Source organism: Pseudopipra pipra, chromosome 3 (assembly GCF_036250125.1).
Source record: "Pseudopipra pipra isolate bDixPip1 chromosome 3, bDixPip1.hap1, whole genome shotgun sequence".
In the NCBI taxonomy this organism is placed as follows: domain Eukaryota; kingdom Metazoa; phylum Chordata; class Aves; order Passeriformes; family Pipridae; genus Pseudopipra; species Pseudopipra pipra.
In genome coordinates this window covers 69373438-69391970 of record NC_087551.1, presented here as the reverse complement: position 1 = coordinate 69391970, position 18533 = coordinate 69373438, and the positions used below count along the sequence as shown (strand labels likewise).

At 41.4% G+C, this 18533-nt stretch overlaps 1 protein-coding gene across 10 annotated transcripts in view; it reads left to right on the top strand.

The window, feature by feature from the left end:
- Positions 1-18533, top strand: part of LOC135411745 (sterile alpha motif domain-containing protein 1-like) — a 48986-nt gene that overhangs the window by 15665 nt on the left and 14788 nt on the right. For 5 of the 10 annotated variants that reach the window (XR_010429275.1, XR_010429277.1, XR_010429279.1 and 2 more), the window contains exon 2: positions 14336-14453. Coding sequence is in view for 4 of the 10 variants with exons in the window: in XM_064649750.1 (XP_064505820.1) it covers positions 14336-14438 (103 nt within the window). In the remaining 6 variants the exon portion in view is untranslated. Of the gene's footprint in view, positions 1-9867; positions 10736-14335; positions 14454-15636; positions 16238-16265; positions 16523-16555; positions 17016-18533 lie in introns of those variants that run through there. The other 5 variants (XR_010429276.1, XR_010429274.1, XR_010429278.1 and 2 more) reach the window with 4 other exon arrangements.

Sequence of the window (18533 nt, the reverse complement as noted above, 5' to 3'; positions counted from 1 at the left end):
CTGGGAAAACTTTGTTCAAAACTAAGAATGTTCTTATGGTTTTAATTGAGTGGCAGAAAATTACTTCTGTGTGGTCATCCCTGCTAAGAGATTCTTTTAAACCAACATTTTCCATTTTTCCTTGTTTAATTCTTTTTTGGCTAGTAGTTGCCTCCATGAATTGGATTTATAAATTATGAATCTGAGGAGGATAAAATGTTTTCTGGAGAATTTGATCCAGATGTATATTACTGTTTCAATAAAAATCTTTTTAGGATTTAGGGTGAAGAAGGTTTTTTGGGGATTTGGGGGTTTGGTTTTGGTTGTTTGGTGGGTTTTCTTTTTTTTTCGGTGTGTTTTGTTTTGGAGGTTTTTTTTAATATCTCGGTTAACTTAGAAGCAGCCAAATTCTTGCTGTGTAAAACTACAGGAAAGTCTATAGTGTTTCAGCAGGGATTCATGCGGCCCTTGGGTTTTTGGACTGTATCATGTTGCAAGCTCCTAAAATAAGACTGTTTGGAAAGCTACCGGCATCCCATCTCTTTGTCTGGAAAAGTTATAAAATGGAACAGGCAGGCTTTTCACTGAGCTGCTGAGAATGCAGTTCTGGCTATGCAATCAGGACTAAATAAGGAGCAAGATCTGCACTAAAAATAGAAACGGAGGCTGATCCAACTGCAGCGTGAGTTATAATCCTCACACAGCAAAGGGCTGGTAGGTTCAGCTGAGGACACTCAGTTACAGAGAATCAAACAAACTTTACCCTGCTCCTAAAAATCCGTCATACTCTAGCTGCTCTAACCAGATTTTTACTAGTCAGCAGAACTATTAATCATGCCTGCAAATTATTTAACATGTTTTTTCAGATGTAGATTTTTTTTATTATTATTATTTTATTAGAGAGAGGATTATATTTGCCACATAGTAAAAGGGAAATGTGGCTTGGGTTTATGTAACTGTGTTTGAAGAACGTGGAAGAAAATGACACGGAGAGATATACTGCACTTTTCTCTCAGCTGGATGAATACATTCTTATGACTGCTTTGTGCGTTAAGCTGATGTGTCCACTGACATGATGTGACTCCAGTTGGGCAGGATGAGCTGATCTGAGTATCTGGGCAGGCCTGGGCTCTTCTCACAGACTGTGCAGTTCACAGCATGTGCTTTGAAGGAAGTTACTCTGCTTGTTTCAAGAACAAAGTACAGAACTGTGTAGGTCATTCCTGCACCCTCCCCTCCTCTTTGTTGGTAAAATAGTTCAGAACAAATTTACCTTTTTTTGTGTATTTCTTTTTGACTAACACATACCTCATAAGCTTAAGCCAAAACTTCCCCAGGGAGTTCAAATATATCCTTTGATACAGACTAGATTGCTATTGCTTTTTTATTGTTAGGAACATTTGGCTATTAAATATTTGGATTACATGAGCACAGCTATATTCCGCTCGCTTTCTTTGCCTGTTCCTGTATCTCTCCAGGCAGTGATACACATGAGCAATCTTTCTGTTACTTAGTATTAAAAGGCAGAGATTCTGTAACGGACTTTGATAATTCATCATAGAATTTCAATTTCTCTAAATATGATTACATACAAAAATTTTAAAAAATAGTAGACGCCAAATCAGTCATCTACTAACTAAATATTTAAAAATATTTTAATGAAAATTTAGTTTTCAGTGAGCTGCAGAATTTGTTACTGAAAATGCACACTGTTTGTGTATCTCTTGCCTGTTAATCACAGGAGTTGCTCAGTCAAATTGGAAGACAGTCGGTGGAGGAGAAACATCTGGGTCATTGAATGCATGGGAAATCTTACATAGCAGTGGGAGTACGTGGAAGAAGACCAAAAGACAGAGATCATCAAATGTGCACAGGCCAATAACAAGGCAAATAAAATAGACAGTGTCAGTGAGTCACAAATCATTTGGCTTGGTTGCATTTTCCTTCCTCAGCTCCTTTCGCACCGTAATACGAACTGCAATATTCCCTGTTTCCAGACTCCTATCCCAGCACCGCTATCTCCTCTCTTCCATGTCCCATACTGAGTGCAAAGCTTAGCAGAAGCTGTGAGCAGCTGCCTCACAGAAAGGCAAACTGATCAACACCATCTTGTTGCTGGGGAGGCAACAGCCTCATTCTCCAGCTGAGTTCAGAGGCCTTTTTCTTGTTTTGTTGTTATATTCTCATTATTTATGCTTGTATTTGAAGATCTATATTTTCTGGTGGAAAAAAGATGGAGTGTGTGCAGCCCAAGAAGCATAGAGAAGGGAAGTTGGTTGATAATTGCTGTGAGTGCTTTACGGTTTTGGTCACATTCAGAACTTACACTGATTAATTGTCTAATTTTTTGACGTAAGCTAAGTCTATAAGACTGTGTAGGGTTTTGCATTAGTTTAACACACTAGTTTTTGTGTACTGTTAGCTATTTGAAAGAAATAATTTGGTGTAATAAAAGCAACATAAGCCTGCAGTGCAGGTGCAGTAATTTTAGTGAATTTATTAAAAATAAATTTATTAAATACTTCTATCAGCTTAATGATTAAACTTAAAAAATGACACCCAATCCAACAAAGAGTTGTTAAAATTATATATGGAAAGACAAAAATCCTTTTAATAGCATATTTTAGGTAACTGAAGGTTGCACAAAGAGGAAGTGGCATTACTTGAGCTCAAAGGTTCAGCCCAGCTACAGTCTTACATGAATGCCATATCAATTTACAATGAGTCTAATTCTAGATTAGAAAACAGTGGTGGTGAACTATGCAGTATAACTGCAATATTAAGGGATAACTCCAAAACTAAATATAAACAGGTATGAAATTCTACCTTAGCTGCCCCTTCACTATTAATTTTGAATGTAATAAAAACATGGAATACTTTTGTGGGTCCTTACATGTGCAGAATGAATGAATTCAATTAAGAATTTTTTCTTAAAGAGGGTGTTTGTTTTTTGTTGGAGCCCTTTCGAAGTAGAAGGGGAGGTCACAGCTGTTCTTTTCATTCACATGTAGTCTAGTAAAACAAACAACATATGTATGGGGCACAAGAGTTTAGCACTCAGAACATAGGGATTTATATATGATTTTGAAAACTGTAAATAACAAATTACGCTTAACCTTTATCCTACTGCCCCTCAACCTGATTTGTTAGTACAGATCTGTGTTGGATTTGAGGTTTTCATATGTTACATTGTTCAGAAAAATAAAAATTCTCTCACAAAATGCAAGATAGCAGGGTCTACATTTACATTCTCAGCCTTAATTCCAATTGTCATAAGTCTTATAGATTTACATAATTACTGCATTTGCATAATCACTTAAGACCTTGATCTGTGCTCCAATGAAAACAGACCTGAAACCTTTTTGAAAATCACACTTAACCACATTTTGTACTGTGAGGATATAGGATTGACCTCAGATATGGGCATATTTCCATTCCCTTAGAGCATGTAGGGTACCTGAGTGAGTTTGGTGGGTTAATACAGTAGCATCTTAATGGTCACAAGCAGTGTGAGGGTGGTCCTTGCTGCCATAATGTATCTGGAATGGATAAGGCTTGGAGAGGAGGATTATACCATGCTTACTTCTGGTCCAAAGGACTTTTGATTCCCTTGCAGTGTAGACACAACTATGGTGGTCTCATTTACTCTCAGAGGTGGCGCTTTCAAATAGTGAGGATTAAAAAACAAACCTCAAGTGCGTCACTCAGTTTCTTACAAGTCAAGTGGGAAGAAAAGCTGAATATTTCACAAATACAAATCAATTCATTCCTCTATTTTTTTTAATTTTTCCTGTTGGAGACAGTGAGCTACAGAAACCCATCAATTTGCACGTGATCACAAGGAAATTTGATTTTGAATCAGGCAGTGAATTTCCCTTTGACTTCCCCAAACCACAGAACCTTACCTCTCATTTTACTCTAAAAATTCTGTCAATTCAGGAGAATTGTGCTTGCTAGACTGAAACATTAGAAAGCAGGCAAGTATTTCAGTGCAGAATAGGTCATTGCTATTGTGTTATATGATAGTATAAATGAATTTCTTGTAGGAAATGAGTAACTCATAGGATATAGGTTAGTTCTTGACACGTCACAAGTCATGACAGAAAGTTGTCATCTGATAGTTTTTGGGTGGCCTCTTTACAGTTAAGTCAGACCCTTAAACCAGTTTCCAGTGGACAAATATCTAAAGCAGAAAAGTCATCATGATTGTTAGCAATCTTCTTATATGGCTTCATGTCAATAGTGTGAGAATGTGGCATTACTCTCTGTGCCAGGAAGAAATTAAATTATGGCACTTGCATAAAATCTTTTTTTGTGTTGTGCTTAGTCTGCAGAATATCTGTTTAAAAGATTTCAGCAGATACTCCTCTTCAAAATACAGACAGGAAATCAAAAACTGTTGAAGGCATCTTCTCAAAATAGAGTTGTCCTGAATGGACATCTTCACAGCACAAGTAGATAAGACAATTATTTCCTTGTTCCAGGGACAGCTGTTTCCTTTTATTCTTTCCTGTCAGTCCTTCTAATTTCCAGATTACTTGGCAAAATTAAGTAAGACTCAGCAAAAGTAACCTTTTTAATCACTACTTGCCGAAAGAGTCCTGTTTTCCAGATATCCTGAATAGATTGACTGCAGAACTGATGGACTTCCAGCATTTGGAACCACCAAACAAAGGATTGGTTTGGTGTCTGAACTTAAAGTGGTTCTCTCTCAGCCAGCATTCTGGGTGGGTTTTAAGAATAGGAAGTGCCACTTTTCACTCAGTCTTGGAGAATGGTAAGAAGACGTCATTGAGGTAAATCTAATTGGCAAAGAAAATGAGATTTTCCTCCTAGACCCATGAAGTATCTTGAGTACATTTAAGGAATTGCTATGTGACACTTAAAACTATCTTCTGGCTTTGGAGCAATGGTCAGTCCTGAAAAGCTGAAAGAAGTTGAATCTGCAGCAATCCATATCCATTGACTTCACCCACCTCACTGGATTCTTCCAGTGTCTTGAAGTGTCCAGCCAAGGTAAATATGCTAGTTCTCCCACCTCAGATTGGAACCTGTGTCTGGACCCATCAGCTCCCAGAAGTCCCTATCCTTGACAAAAATTTTATGCCTTTGATGACTTTTGTCAGGTAGGATAATCTTCTGAAGGCCATTGCTCTAGTGACAAGAGAGGTGGAAAAGTACAGCTGATCCCTCCCCTCTGAATGGATACAGAACACTTAATGGAATCCTTCAGTTTCTGCCGATGGTGGTTACGGAGCTCCATCTAAACTAGAAAATTCGTCTTTTTATATTCTGTTATCAAACCACATGCTATTGGAAACAGTCATCTCTCCACACTTGAGATGTAACAGCTGCCCTGTTAACGACAAAAAGTGAAGTATTTTAAGATACTCACTTGACTTTTCCAACCTAATTATATTGCAGACTGCAAGTCTGTTTTAAGATTGTTATGGCAATTCCAGGTAAACCGTTAGATCATACTCTGTCAGAGCAGCATCTGTGCTGACAATTTCAGCAAGAAAATTATTTATCTTAGACATCTACAGAGCATCATCCTGAAGCTCTGTCTTCCCAATTCAACAGATGTTACATATATTAATAACTCTTGATGAGTTACAACGTAAAGTGTTGTTACAACGTAAAGTGTTGTTCCAACTGCAACTTCTCAAGAATCTCAGTCTGCCATGAAAGAAACTAGTGATTGTTGTTGCATGTGCGGCAGTGAAAATACAGATATATACTGCATGTGGATAACTGCTAGGAGGAAAACAAAAAATGATTTACCCATAAGTAGCGATCAGTGCTAGATGTGCACATATCCCACACAGCCCCCATTCTCTTTTCGTTGCACTTCTGCACCCTTGGGATTCTCATACACATAAGGTGCACTGAGTGTGCTATTGCCCAGATTAAAATCTCAAGGTGCCTTAAGGCTTACATGTGCTATATAGCTATATCAGGCCTTGCAGTCCCACCTAGTACCATACTGTAAGTAACTTTTCATTCAATGAGATGAATGAAAAGCTTTCCTTCAGGTTCTTTTTGTAGTGAAAGTAGCATTACCAGATAGCATAAGCATGTTCAGTCATACAGAGGATAAAGTAACTTTCAAATGCACACACAGAGTGTGTGAGTACCTGAACAAACCACATTTGAAGTAGTGTGAGTTACTACTTTTTAGATATTGTCCTAAAACTCCAAATTTCAAAACATATAATGGAGTGCGACACCAATAAATAGCTTGTTTTAAAGCTATATCCGCACAGTGAGTGTGCAATTCTACTGTCATGAGTAATATTTAAGAACACAATCAAAATTACCAACAAATATTACCAGGCAAACAGTTATAAGACAATGGTAAGCCATCATCCCTAAAAGCAAAAGTACAGAGCAATCCACAAGGAAATAAAAATTGGCAAGAGTGCATGAACATTTGCTCTTGAAGAATTCTGTACATTTCCGAATCACAGCCAAGCAAAACACAGGTAGACATCTGTCTGCAATCTGCATAGTTGCAGGATGTGTCTTCTGCCAATTCATCCCTTAAATAATGAGCATTTCTGTGCAATCATATTATTGTCGTACCTTATATACAGTGGCTTAAACTTTTCAATATCTCATAAATAACAACAGTAAACTAAACTGGGGATTAGTTAGTGTGAAGCTTGATAGGAAAATAAGGATTCAGGAGACTATACCAAAAAAAAAAAAAAAGACTGGGAAAATGAGAGACGAGCAGAAGTGGAACAAAATAATAAACTCTGAGGGAAAAGTCAATGCCAGTAAATGTAATATCCTACTCTCAAGAAAAAAAAAAAAGAAGAGTGAAGCACATATGGAAACAGGAGGGCATGTTCATCCAAACCCATTATAGGAAAGCAAGACAATTGTTCCGCTTTTGTTCTTTACCATGTTTTAATACTATTGCATAAAGTCATGCATTGTAACTGTTGAGGGAAAGGTATACCTAGAATTTACAAGCAAGCACATGCCATAGGACGAGTCATGAACCACACAGGTAGGAAATGGCCATCATTTCTAGAGAATTCACAGGCCTTCTGAAAACCAGGGATCAAAATCAGACTGGGTCCCCCAGTTTAGTTAAATATGGCACAACTATTACCAGCAGATTTGTTTTCTTGTGAATCAAACTCTGGTCTTACCTTTACCCTTTTGTCTCAGTGGAAAATCAGCGACTACATATGAACACAGAATTATTTTCTTTTCCATAATGATCGAACCCAAATGTTATTTTACCTTTGCCAGCTTTGTGTAGGGTGATGTGCCATCTTGCATATTTATTTTCCTGGAGTGATTCCCAGAAGTATGCTATGCTTTTTCTTGCTCATGTCTCACTAACTTTATTTATGAGTTGTGTACACCAGGTTTTCAGTCCCTGGGGACAGGCCTACACAGGAAATCTGTGGACAGCATTTGATACATACAAGTATGAGATCAGTAAAAAAGCAGCTGCTGAATGGTACTCCAAACTGATTCACAATTTCAGACTAGATTGTGGCTAGGTTAGCATCCGTAGTTTAAACCACAAATACCTGTATCTGTTTTGTCATGTAGGAGGAAGACTCCTTTGTCAATTGGAAACAACTGAAATTGCAAATTTTTGCTTGGTTTACATATTTAAAATTCCACTGTTCTCTGGTGACAGAGTCTAATAGCAGTAGTGTTACTGTTATTGATTCTTACTGATTGCATACAAAGCATGCTCTAAAGATACCTTTACTCCTCCTTAGATGCATGAATTCCCTTTGGCTGTAAAGTAAATCAAGATAAGGCACTCTTTCTCATGTGCCATCACAATTGATGAGAGCTGATAGGTATATTATCCCTTCAATTACACCTGTGCAATCCCATTAATTGGAAAATAACACGACCTGGGGAGACTTAATGGCTAGTAATGGTATAGGAAAGCTGATATACAAAGGTTTTGATGTACATTTTAAACTGCAGTTGTGTTTGCAGGTTGGCTGTTTGAAAAAAACCACAAACAGTTTTTACCATCCCCTAGAACTTCTGTGAAGTGCCATAATTGCTGGAGCATTCCTCAAAACAGAACTGATAGATAAGAATTCTGATGGGTCAAGCCAGGGAGCAAAGCATCCTGCCACCTCTCTGATGTTCTAATTCATCTGACAAGTCAGCTTGGTATTCATGAATGTGTTCTACATCTGGAAAACATTCCTCCCTAGGTCTCTTTACAACATCTGCAGTAGGTGTGATGAGGCTGTCAACTCATGTAGCCTGTTAAAATGTTGATATTGTACTTCAAGGATGCTCCTAGGCTTGCCTCTAGGCCAGCTCTAGTGTCAGTGCAAACTGCAGCCTCTCACTTCAAGTTCATCTGCGTGCCTGTGCATATCCAAGTGTTTGATAGTTGGTAGTCAGCGAGGTGGTTTAACACTCTGCTCAGTACAATGGAGGGGTGATGTGGGGCTGCTCTTCTGCATGAGAAGCAGGTGGAGTGAGGAGCCCAGTTCGATGCCAACCACAACCAAGATCATTCTCCGAAGTGCTGTGCCAAAGCAGCCTTTCTAGTGATGGTGCACAAGTGATTGCACTTCTGTGCCAGGCTGGGCACTCTTACCTTGTGCGTACTGGCTGCTGAGCAGGAGGGAAATGCGAGGGCTGTAAGTGTGGTGGAGGAATTAGCAGTGCCAGTTTGGTCCACTGTGCGTCATTGACAGCTGTCAGACCTACTGGTGACATGCAGGACAGAACTGCTGAGGTGACATGCTGTTTACCACCCTTTACCCTTTTGTTTCTACTGACCCCTGAACTCCCAAAGCAATTCCTTTTAAGGCCATTCACCCAGTGACACTAAAGAGCTGATAACTCAGTGGGATGATATGGAGTGAGGTAGCCTGAGGACAGGCATTATTACTGTGGGCTGGCTTTGCAGCTTCTGCCATCTCTACTACCACTCTTGTAAAGTCTGGGATCTGAACTTGGGGACAACCAGCCAGTAAGTAGCTTAAAGGAATGGGATTGTTCATGCCCTCACCACCCCTTTATTGAATTAAGGGTCCCAAGTAAAACCAATTACCTTACTCAGAGCCTAGCACTCACATATCTCTCCACAAGCTCCCTGACAGCCGGACCATGCCCAGCTGAAACAGTTGCCTCCTCCACCCTGACACCTCAAAAACCCAGCAGAGCTCCAAATCCTCTTCTCTGTAGCACAGTCCTGACAAATATTTTAATTGGGTATTGGATGAGACCAGTGTGCACATCCTGGTGCAAACAGCTGTTGCCCATGGTTGCAGGAGCACGTGGGTATTGCTAGTCAAGGAAAAGAAGCTATTGGGGTCTTTGCTTCATCTCAGTCACAGGACCTGAAGAAGACTTTCTTAAAGGCACCCCATCTGTCACACCTGCTGCAGCTGACACCTGAGTCAGGGATTTATGTAATTTATTATTGTAATCTATGCTGAGTGACAAGGCAGGGACAGGTACATACATCCCATGCTTCATGCCAGAGCCAGGATGCCTTTTGTGGAGACACTGTAGCTTATTAGGCAGAAACAACTTAGTAGGGGGGGGAAGAGGAGAGGCTGTGCTGCCAAGGAGGAGGAACAACAAGCTGCTAACTGGGGGTGAGGGGAGAACAGAGCAGATGCCGATATATTATCCTGGTCATTGGTCCTACAGGTATTGGGCTGGTAAAAACTGCAAGGGATGCACTTGGACATTTCCTGCCATTTTTAAATAAACCAAATTAGCATATGTTACTTGTGAGTTTATGCTCAGTGCTTGTTTAGTTGGGTTTTTCTTTTCATATAGGATCATAGAATGGTTGGGGTTGGAAGGAACCTTAAAGATCATCTAGTTCCAACACGGGCATGTTTGTTTGTGTTATTTTGTTTTCTTTAATAAGAAAGAAATCACTCAGAAGCTTGACTAGGCTTGCTCACATGTAGTTACATTTAGCTGTAATCTGCCTGGTCAGTTGTAGGAGAAAAATAGCACTAGTTTGAACTGGATTGAGTAGCAACGAGACTTTAATTTGGGGCAGCAGAGAGAAAATTGTATAACACTGTTGTGCTGTCCTGAGTGGGAGAACAATCCAGTGAATTGCATGATTTTTCCGTCTTTGTAATCAGTTTGTTATGCATAGAGCAGTGCCGTGGGATTCAGCATTTTATCTGCTGGGCTTTCCCTGGCAGCATCTGAAGACGTTCATTATAAGTGTTTATCACATGATCCACTTAATCAAACCACTGAAACTTGGAGAATAAGTCATTTTTACAAGACCCTTCAGAGCTGCCTTATAAGCTACTTACTGATATACTCTTCCTTGGTGAGTGTACAATGAGTTTCCTTGTATCCCGGTCTATGATACAGGAAGTTCATTATCCCCAGTCCGAATTCAGACATAAAGAAAGGAAGCAGGTCTTACAAAGAAGTGACAGATAATTTGCAAAGGATTTTAGTTAGCCACTCAAATCGCAGATAGAGTCAGACTGTAAGCTCTTCATAAGAACAGCCTTCTGGTATTCAGCATTAGGCATGAGGCAGCTATCTACATAGCTGTTTCTAATGTTGTAAAACACAGACAACACATGAAAAAATATTTTCTTCTTTTGATTACGGGTCTCCTAGTGGAAGCATGTGAGAAAAAAGAGAAATCAGAACTGAACCCATGTTTTTGGTGGGGTGGTAGCACTGCATGATAGCCAGAGCTGATAACTGAGCTGATGCAAAATGCCTTGAAAGCCTGCTAAATCCAGCTTGCACTAAGGTTTTGAGACACTGAGACTTGTCTGACAAGCTCAGAGCTTGCAGACATGCTGTTTGCAACCTGTGTTTGTACACTGTACGTTTGGTAGGATAAAGTGCATTTCCCTGTTATGTACCTAAGAAATGTTCTGGCTGTTGGGAGCAGGTAGGTTGGGGCATTAATTTTACTGAGCTCTGTCACATGCAATGTGACACCAGATTTTCTGGCACTCACTGTATTTTTTCACCAATGCTGTTTCACAGGTAGTGTCTCATAAAGGCTTGACCCAATATTGATTTTGTGTAGGGTTGCACAGGCTGAGTCTGATGTGGGCCTCCAGATTAACATTTTTTTTGATATTGAAAATTGCTCTTAGGGCAAAGAGCATTGGGCAGTTCAAAACAAGCTACTCTGTAAGACATCAAAACCAGGGAAGTGTGCAGAACTGAGAAATATGGGCAACAGAAAAACCCTATGCTTGTTTGATGGGGATGATGCATTTTCTCTAGTATAGCTCCAGTAAAGCAAGTCACAAAATTGACACCATTGTCTGGGCACTGCTTTGAGGGAACAGTGAAACCTGTCTCTCCACTGCTGATGTCCATGCAGCCCAGAGCTTTAAAATTCAACCTGTTAATTTCTCCTGGGAGTAATTAACTCCAGCCTGGAGTGAGCAAAGAGTCTTGACTACATCAGTCAACAGATGTGAGGATTTGAGATGTGCTGTTTTCATTCACTGTGTTACAGGAAACCTCTTTGTTTTCCATGTACTGTGTACCTGTCTGTCTTTTCTTGATACAGCTGTCGGTCTCTTGACTGCTGATATACTGATATATCAAATTGTCATTAGTATGGCTGTGTCCTCAGGAGGGACTGTGATGCTTTAGAAGGTTGGTTTCCAACTAGTAAGTTAAAAAGCCTGGAGGAAAATACTGTTTTTCTATCTTTTCGCTCTTCATTTTAAAAATAGTAAATGGTAAATTATTTTACCTCTTTTAAAATAAAGCATGGCACCAAAAGAGATGAATCTATGCTAGCTTACTAGTTTTGCTACTTCAGTCAGTTTTATTACAGTACGATTCCTTGCTTCTTTTCTCACTTCTTTATTATACTCTGTCTTCTGAGTTGCTGTTGTGCCTATTTAAAGAGCCCCCCTTCATCTTTCTTTTGGGACAGTCTTACTGCTGGCTTTTTGCTGTTTCAGCCTCTACACAGCTGGTGCTTCAAGAAAAAACTGTATCTTGTAAGGCTGGGAGAAGAATGGACCCATAAAAATAAATATTTTTTTGTATGTGTGTAGTTCTTTAATTAGTAAGTCTTCAACAACCTTACCTAAAGCAGCTATTTGCTATGTCTCAGCTTCTTAGGTAAGGAGACCGGAGCAGAGTGAGTGGGTAACTTTCTGCTGTCTGCAGCAATGCAGTAGTAAGGTGGAGAATAAAACTTCTGTTTTCCAAATGTTCCATGGCTCTGTGCATGGGGAAGGCCAGTACTGAGCATCTGGAATCATTGCTGGTAGGGATATTTTTAGTCTGCTGTAAAGAGAAATGGTCAGTTGTCCACTGCGTGCTGTTTGTTTGGCATTCAGGAACCATTAGTGCCTGTATCATGCTGAGGCTGGCTGGATCTCAGTGTCTCTATACAGCCTGGTAGGAAGGAAGATCTGGGAGAAAGACTCTGGCAGGTGCATCTGGCTGCGTGCATTTGCACATGTGTGGGGTGCACACAACACCCACTGAGAATGGATACTACCAGATACTAACCAGACTGGGTTTGGCCAGTGCCAAGCTGGGCTAAATTCTCTCTCCCAGCTTAAAGATGAACGATTCTTTAATGCACTCACCACTCCTGGGCCATTCCACTCAATCCCCAGTAATGTTATCTGTTTAGAAGTCTTTCTCACTGAATTTCTTCTTTTGAAGACTGCAGGGTTTTTAAGAGTGGACTGCAGCACCTGCTCCTTGCTGGAAGTCCTGAGGCTGGCACTTGCATTGCCTAACATGCCAGTCACAAAGCATCACATTTACCAGACTTTCACTGGGTGTAGCTAATGAAAAACAGAACAGACATGTTGTAAGGACTGTCAGCCTAAGTAAAGGAAGGTAGCTTTGAATAAAGCCTCCAAGACAGTATTTCCAGAATATACTTCTTTAGAAAAAAAAGTGGAAAATCCAAATAATGAAATTCTGCCAGAATGAGCTCACTGCAGGTGGTGCTGGTCGTGATTGTTTTTTAATCAATTTTATTTATTTTAGTAGTTGGTTTTTCGTCTAGTGTCTGCCATTACAGTACCTTTTTCTGCAGCCCCAGAAAACCCACACTTTCGTGGTGCTCTGGGGCTTTCCCACAGCATATATTTCCCCATTCTTAGAAGGCTGGTACGAGTCAAACAGAGAGGACTTCACCTGCCCAACCAGCAACTAGGTACTGGGAAGTTGCCTACACCCTGGCAGATGCCTCTTCCTCAACAGTCAGCCCTGCAGGGATTTACATCCTCTGGCTTCATCCATGTGTCACCTGAGATTCTCTGGATCTGTCCATTAGCTCCCTGGACTTGGTGGCTGCGAAGCTCCCCTTACCCAAGGGTTAGGTGGGCAAGCACGTGCTTGCCCTCTCACCCTCTGGAAACTGAAGAAGTCCTTGATACCTTTCAATGAAGAAAAAATGTTTTAAAGACTCCTGCCTTTGCTTTTGGTGGCATTTTTCCCAGTTTGGATGGATCTGTGCAGTGGTGTGCAGTGGCATGCAGTGCTCAGAGCCATGATGGGGAGTACTCGCATTTATATTTGTCTGGTCCCATCTACATCAGCAAGCTCTTGAAATGTAGCCTACCTGGCATATCTGGTCAGGCTGGGAAACTTAGCTTTAGACGTTTTTTTGTTTGCTTACAAGTGATCTTGGCCACAGAGAGGGACACACAGCTGGTGGCCTCTTCACGGCTCCATGATCAGGCTGAGGCTGGGCTCGGAGCTGACAAAGTCTGGAGTGGGGCTAAGCAATTCCAGCTTATACTTGGCTTCATTTGGAGGTGGATTGGAGTGGCTGCTACTCTGCTCCCTTCTTCCACGGGTTGGTGTGTCAGGGCCCTGCCACGGCCCGAGGGGGAAGGGAATAGGGATGCAACACTGCACAGAGGGTTCTGACACAGTAGAAGGTCAGGGTGCAATGGCCCGTTTATTGAGGGAAACAAGGACTTATATAGGGTTTGGATGAGGGGAGGTCTGATAACCAGGGTGGAGCATGGGATTGACAACTCAGGGGAATATGGGATTGGGGAATGAGAGAAAGGTAGGAGGAACTCGGGAGTATCTAGGGGAAGGGGACCAATAGGAGCTCACTGCACTGCGGCACTCATCGGCCAGTCAGTGGGGGATGAGCGGGAAAACAGGGGAGGACAAGGTGGTAAACAACTTTTGGCAGGAAAATGTGAGGGCAAGTCCAGACAAGCCCTGAACAATACAAACCAAGGGGATTAACACAGAAATATATGTGGGGGTACATTAAACATGGTATAAAACTGGGGAATAACATGAAAGTCCATGGATTGTTAGCTTCTTCAGGCTCTGTATAAGTCTCTCCAGGCTTTGAATCTCTCCCAGTCACTCTGATGTTCCTCCACAGGGCCCAATTTGGCTTTGCCTTCATGGACAGCAGCAACTATCACCTGTCTGCCACGGCAATAGATGCCTCTGCTTGCTCCAGATGTCCTTCTCCTGCAGACTAGAGAACACCTCTTGCTGTGAGTTATAACTTGTAATATAAATACAAATATAGGTATTGTTCTTCCTCCATTAGTTGTAATAGCAGTAGGCAGGGTGGTAGAGGTGTGTGTATGAAGGCCTAGTCTCTCAGAGAGGGTTTTAAAAGTGGCTTTTGTGAGATGTTCATGTGCCAGTGTGGTTTGTGCTGGTTGCAGGGACCCATGTGAGTGGCTACTGGCACAGCTCAAGGAGATATGACACAATGGGCATTTCTAATGATATTGATACGCTATGTGCCACCCTTGAACTTCAGAAGACCTATGCTGGGGATCAGGGAGAAGGAGCAGTGCCAGCCCATCGATACTGCAAACCAGTGTTGTGGCAGTGCTTCCCTGCAGCAGCATCATGATAAAGGATGATGGAGGAGGAGGCTGGCAAAAGCTATGACCTTCCAGCAGGATCTGTTTCCCAGAAATGGGTTAAACAGTAGCAGACTGCTGCAGGTGTAGGCATGGAGGAACCTGTTAAATTAAAGCCAAAGTGTAAGAGGAGAGATGTTTGCTTTGGAAGATAACGTGTACCTGTTCTGTGTGCTGAGGGTGGAAACTCTCCAAGACGTGTACTTCATTACCACAGTAGACCTTTTGCACTGCAAGGCTGCATAGCTCCCAATTCTCCCCTCCCTTCTCCCCTTCCCTTGTAAGACCAGAGGCCTCCCTCAGCTTTACCAGTGCCTCCAGTCTGACAACCCAGAAACCTGCTAATGGGTGGTAATTGCTCCTTTTTCTCCATCAGTACATCTCACTGGAGAGCTTCCCTGACCACACTGCCCAAGTTTGCTGCCTGAACTGATGCTGTTTTTAATATGCCCAGGTCTCCAGTACCTGCAGCCTGGTCAGTGGCTGAAGATGAGGGAAAGGAATTCAGCAAAGCACCCTTTGATGAGGCTGCTCTATGGAGCCAGCTTTGTTATCTGCCTTGCTGCTGGTCTCAGAGAGACTGCAGGGAAATCTGCTGATTTATTTTCTTAAATGGCATCAAATTATGGCAGTTATGAGCCTACCAGGAGAAAATGGGCTCTTAGGGCAGCATTTCTTGTCTTATGTACAAGGCTTTATTGAATTAACTTTGTACTAGAACCACTTTACACTTCCTTTGCTGGAGAGGCCAATCTAACTTAACTGTGGGATAAAATTTTACAACCATATTTTTGTTATACAGGTGATGTGCATAAAGAATTCTTTACATGCATTAATATCATTGGAGTTTTGGCAAGGCCATAAAGCAGGCTGTCTCTCAATCATCTTATCTCTATCTTAATGCTGCACTCATCCCTGTGTTAAGTACGTAACTCTCTTGCTTTGCTTCTTATTTTCCACATTAGGGACAGTGGATTTTCTCTCCCACAAGCACTTTACAAATGTTCAGGTTCTGTGAGAGAAATCTCTGGTGCTACCTTCGCTGTCCAAGCCATGCCTTTTGCCTCTGTGGATACCTGCAGCTTGGCAGCTTCAGCTGGGCAGCAGCACTGCCAACCTGCACGACAGAATCTTGCATACTTTCAGCTACTTCTCCAATATTTGCACATAAAGTTAATAACTGACTCAAGAGTTCATCTACAAATACATATTTAGGGCTGCTCTTGGTAAATTTTTCCCCTCTCAGCCACAAAGCTCTTGTTTTCTGCTATTTCCTTCCTCTATTTTCCCTTGACCCTAATCCACTGTAACATTAACATGTTAGTTTTGAAACAGCCAATGTATTCTTAGTCTCTTCTTCTCCCTTACCTGCTGATTATTTCTCTTTTTTTTCTCTCTGTCCTTTATACTTTCGCTGTTTGCAAAAACCAGCTTTTCTCCTCCCCCTCCCTCTTCACAGCTCCCACCATCTGTCTCTCTACAAATACAAAGCTTTAGGGGAAATGATTCACTAGGCTGGTAGCTCATTACTCACACTCTCCCCATCATGGTTTCTGTCCTTGTAGGATGCTCTAACTAATGTAAAGATCAATGAATCCCAGGAATTGTTATTTGATTTAAAAAAAAAAAAAGCCCCAGCAGTTAAATAGATTGGGCTCTTTGTACTTCCTAAACACCAAAGCACAGTTTTTCTTCCTCACTCTGCTTACATTGTTTTTCAGAAAAGGATCGTTGAAACAGAAGAATAGAAATAATCACTGGACCATTTAATGTAACCTTGTGTATCACGTGGTGCAGGAGTTACTTAATGAAATTCCCTGGCCCAAACCAAGCAAATCTGTGGTAAATCTAGAGCACATATTTTCGGATGACAGCCAAAATGATGAAAGGAATTTACTACCCAGCCTCTCTAATCATTTTGAATGCTTAACTGGGCTCCCTAATATGCTGCTTTGCAAGCAGCAAAACTCCCTACACATTTCTCCAGCCTTGCCCAGGCTGTGCACCTGAAAAAACCTCCCAGCACCCTGCCAGCCCTGTCCAAGGGCAGGGTGGCCAACTGTGCCTGCTGTGAGTGCTGGATGGGCAGCTGCCCTCCTCTGGGAAGAGACCTCTGCAGGCCAGAACCTCTGCTGCCTCTCCCTTCAAAGCATGCGGGTTTGGGGCTTGCTCTTTGCTCAGGTAATTATTACCATGAAACCCCGTAGGCACTAAGTATCTTTGAGCTCTCCCTGTTAAATGTGGCAGAAATTGGCTAATGGGCGCAGAAGCCATTTCAGACAGACTAGTTCACAGTGTTAAAATGTTTCAGATACCTTAAAATACCAGAGTCAGCCATATTGAGTTGGCAGATGTGCCACAGCCTTTCAGAAGATTTGCTCAACCTAGAGGCTGTGCTCCATGCTCAGGGTACTCCAGGTAACTCTAAATGGTGATGGTCAGGTATGCACATTCCACTCCTTTTGTCTTCATTTTGTTGACCATTTGAGATGGATTTCTGCCATGACTTTGGGCTTCTCACCGTATACTAAAAAGTTATTTTCTTAATTGGAAGCTTAGTTTTTCAATTTATCACATGAAAAACAGACCTTCCTTCCCTGCATGCAAGTAGGTGCCAAGAAGTACCACCACCTAACACAGTTTTATTGTGCTTTGTCAGGAAGCTGCTGGCATGGCAGGTATTAGCCCATTTCAGTTGTTGAGCTTCCCTTTTGAAATTGGAGTTGTAAGAAGCACAGACAATACTACAATCAAAATTATAGGAGTTGGCAACACTGAATGCACCCTTCTACCAGTTCCCTTAAATGGCTGCAACTCTTTATGCAAAAGGAAATTCCTTTATGCTAAAGGAAGGTCTGAGTTTAAATTTCTCCTTCATAAGCACCACAAGGCACGTCCTGCATCAACACACCATGCTGGCATCACCTTTGTGGAAAGCTAATTAAATAATTTGGATACTGTAAGAGGAATATAAACTTCTGGGCTAATTTACTTTTCAGACTACTGAATACATGTACTTTTTTATAAAGCTGTGTTTGGGTCATTTTGTGACAAACAATAAAGCTGAGGAGGATCTTGGTGAGAGCCTGCATTGAGCAGGCATGAAGCGCTCTGGTGTCAGAGCAAGACATTATTGTGTGACTGCTCTAAAGAATAAGGGCTGCAGAATTTCAAGCCAATTGTCCACTGTTACCTCAGTAAGGTTAAGGCTGTTTAAAAAACAAAGACTCCTCACGAAAGTCATGGTTATGTGCTCTGTAAAAAAATGTTCCAATTTTAGCAGACGTGATGTTGTTGAGCCTTCCCGGTTGCCAACACCCCATGGCTCTCCATCTTTGATTATTTTATTGTTCTATACTGCATACAAGTTGTAGGAGTCAATGTTCTTTCTCTTAACAATTGATGGCTTTCCAAGCGCCAACTGTCCTTTGACATGGTCTGTTTTAAATAAGGGCTGAAGAGCACCAATGAACCTAAAGGGCTGCTACAAAAAATACTGCAGTGTTCCGTGGCACTGACAGCACACACGTAGTCATGCATTTAGGTCTCCTGTTCTGGACTATTGCTGCTGTAAGGAAAGGGAACTCCAGAGATTTCAGATCTGAAAGTCCTCTAATTGAAGACAAGTGTCTTTATGCAAGACAGGCTAAGGAATACTTGCGTTATCCAACCCATTTCTCCCTTGTTCCCAGCAATAAT